This window comes from Propithecus coquereli, unplaced genomic scaffold (assembly GCF_000956105.1).
Source record: "Propithecus coquereli isolate 6110/MARCELLA unplaced genomic scaffold, Pcoq_1.0 Scaffold285, whole genome shotgun sequence".
NCBI classification, from domain to species: domain Eukaryota; kingdom Metazoa; phylum Chordata; class Mammalia; order Primates; family Indriidae; genus Propithecus; species Propithecus coquereli.
Window position 1 is genome coordinate 1,751,919 of NW_012148452.1, and position 1,451 is coordinate 1,753,369.

General features: G+C 37.4%; 1 protein-coding gene across 1 annotated transcript in view; it reads right to left on the reverse strand.

Annotated features, from left to right (window-relative positions):
• The window catches only part of DHX40 (DEAH (Asp-Glu-Ala-His) box polypeptide 40), a 69,521-nt gene that overhangs the window by 42,722 nt on the left and 25,348 nt on the right, over nucleotides 1-1,451 (reverse strand). The window contains exons 2-3 of the mRNA XM_012648399.1: nucleotides 1,296-1,447; nucleotides 1,013-1,079 (exon numbers count right to left, since the gene is read on the reverse strand). Coding sequence (XP_012503853.1) covers nucleotides 1,013-1,079; nucleotides 1,296-1,447 — 219 coding nt within the window. The remainder of the gene's footprint in view (nucleotides 1-1,012; nucleotides 1,080-1,295; nucleotides 1,448-1,451) is intronic.

Sequence of the window (1,451 nt, forward strand, 5' to 3'; positions counted from 1 at the left end):
CCCAAGTAGCTGGGACTACAGGCATGTGCCACCATGCCCGGCTAATTTTTTTAATATATATATACTTTTAGTTGTCCAGCTAATTTCTTTCTTTCTTTTTTAGTAGAGACGGGGTCTTGCTCTTGCTCAGGCTGGTCTCGAACTCCTGAGCTCAAACGATCTGCCTGCCTTGGCCTCCCAGAGTGCTAGGATTACAGGCGTGAGCCACCGCGCCTGGCCCCAAATTTCAACAATAAAATTCAAAGTAGAAGAAACACCAATTTCCAAGGAATTTAAATCTCTAAAGGAATAAAAATGTTCATCATCTTCTAGACTTTCATCTTGTTAACACAGTTATTTGAGAAGACTCACTAAATTGTTAACATAGGGTCAGCTAATCCAGAAGCCATTGCATTTGGGTATATTTCAAAATACTTAAGCAACCTCCAAAAGACAAAGAGATTGTTACGATGCCTTACTTCTGACCTTAGTACAAGGTAGAGTAGAAGATAAGCAAGGAAGTGACTCATTCCTCTTAGTAGAGTGTTGCTACTTGAAAAGTTACACCACTAGTCTGGGATTTCACTTTCTCTTTTTGACCTCCACAGAAAGCCGCAGGCTTGTCTATGATACGTGGATTCCACACCTTATGTACTGCTATCACATAGTACCATTCCACCACTCAAAGAAGAAAAAAGCTGGTGGGATGTCTTCTGAAATAATGAAATTAATCATTCAGACTCAGGTCTGTTTAGTCAGGTTATAGCTCCATATAAGATAGACTAATAAAAATAATACTTAACCACTTAATTTCTTTCTTCTAAAAGGTTAGTATATTTACAAATATTTACTAACAAGCCTGACATTTCATACATCTTTTATCTAAAGCTAGTCAGATAAACATAAAAATCTAGGGCAGTAGTTAAGAAGGACCCAGATTTCCCAACAGAGGTAGCACTCTATAAGTGCTGTAAGTGAGCCACAGTCCTCACTTACAAATAGTAAACATTTTTAAACCATACTAAATGCTCACCAGTTAGAAATACCAAGATGTCTCCAGCCATTTCATTCAAATGGATATCCATGGTCACTTTCACGATCTAAAGCAAGAAACACAAGCATAATATGCTCTCCAAATAGTCATTCCCCTACCATCACCTCCCTTATTCCACAGAAAAATTAAATTTGGTTCTCAAAATTCCTAGGACCCATAAGCGCTGTCATTAAAATAGTAGGGAACAAATAAATTATCAAACTACCCAATTAACTAGAATCATAGATATAAAAAAAGACATAAAAAAGATGCCAAGTAATACCGCTTGAATATACGCAGTATTTTCTCTGTCTCGTGGGCCAATCAAATTGCAGAATTTCTCTCTGACTGGATAAAGCCTTCCAGGTATATCAAATATTGGACAATTTCCAAAGAACGCAGACAATTTGGCTAATTCCATAGTGGCTGACATTACCAC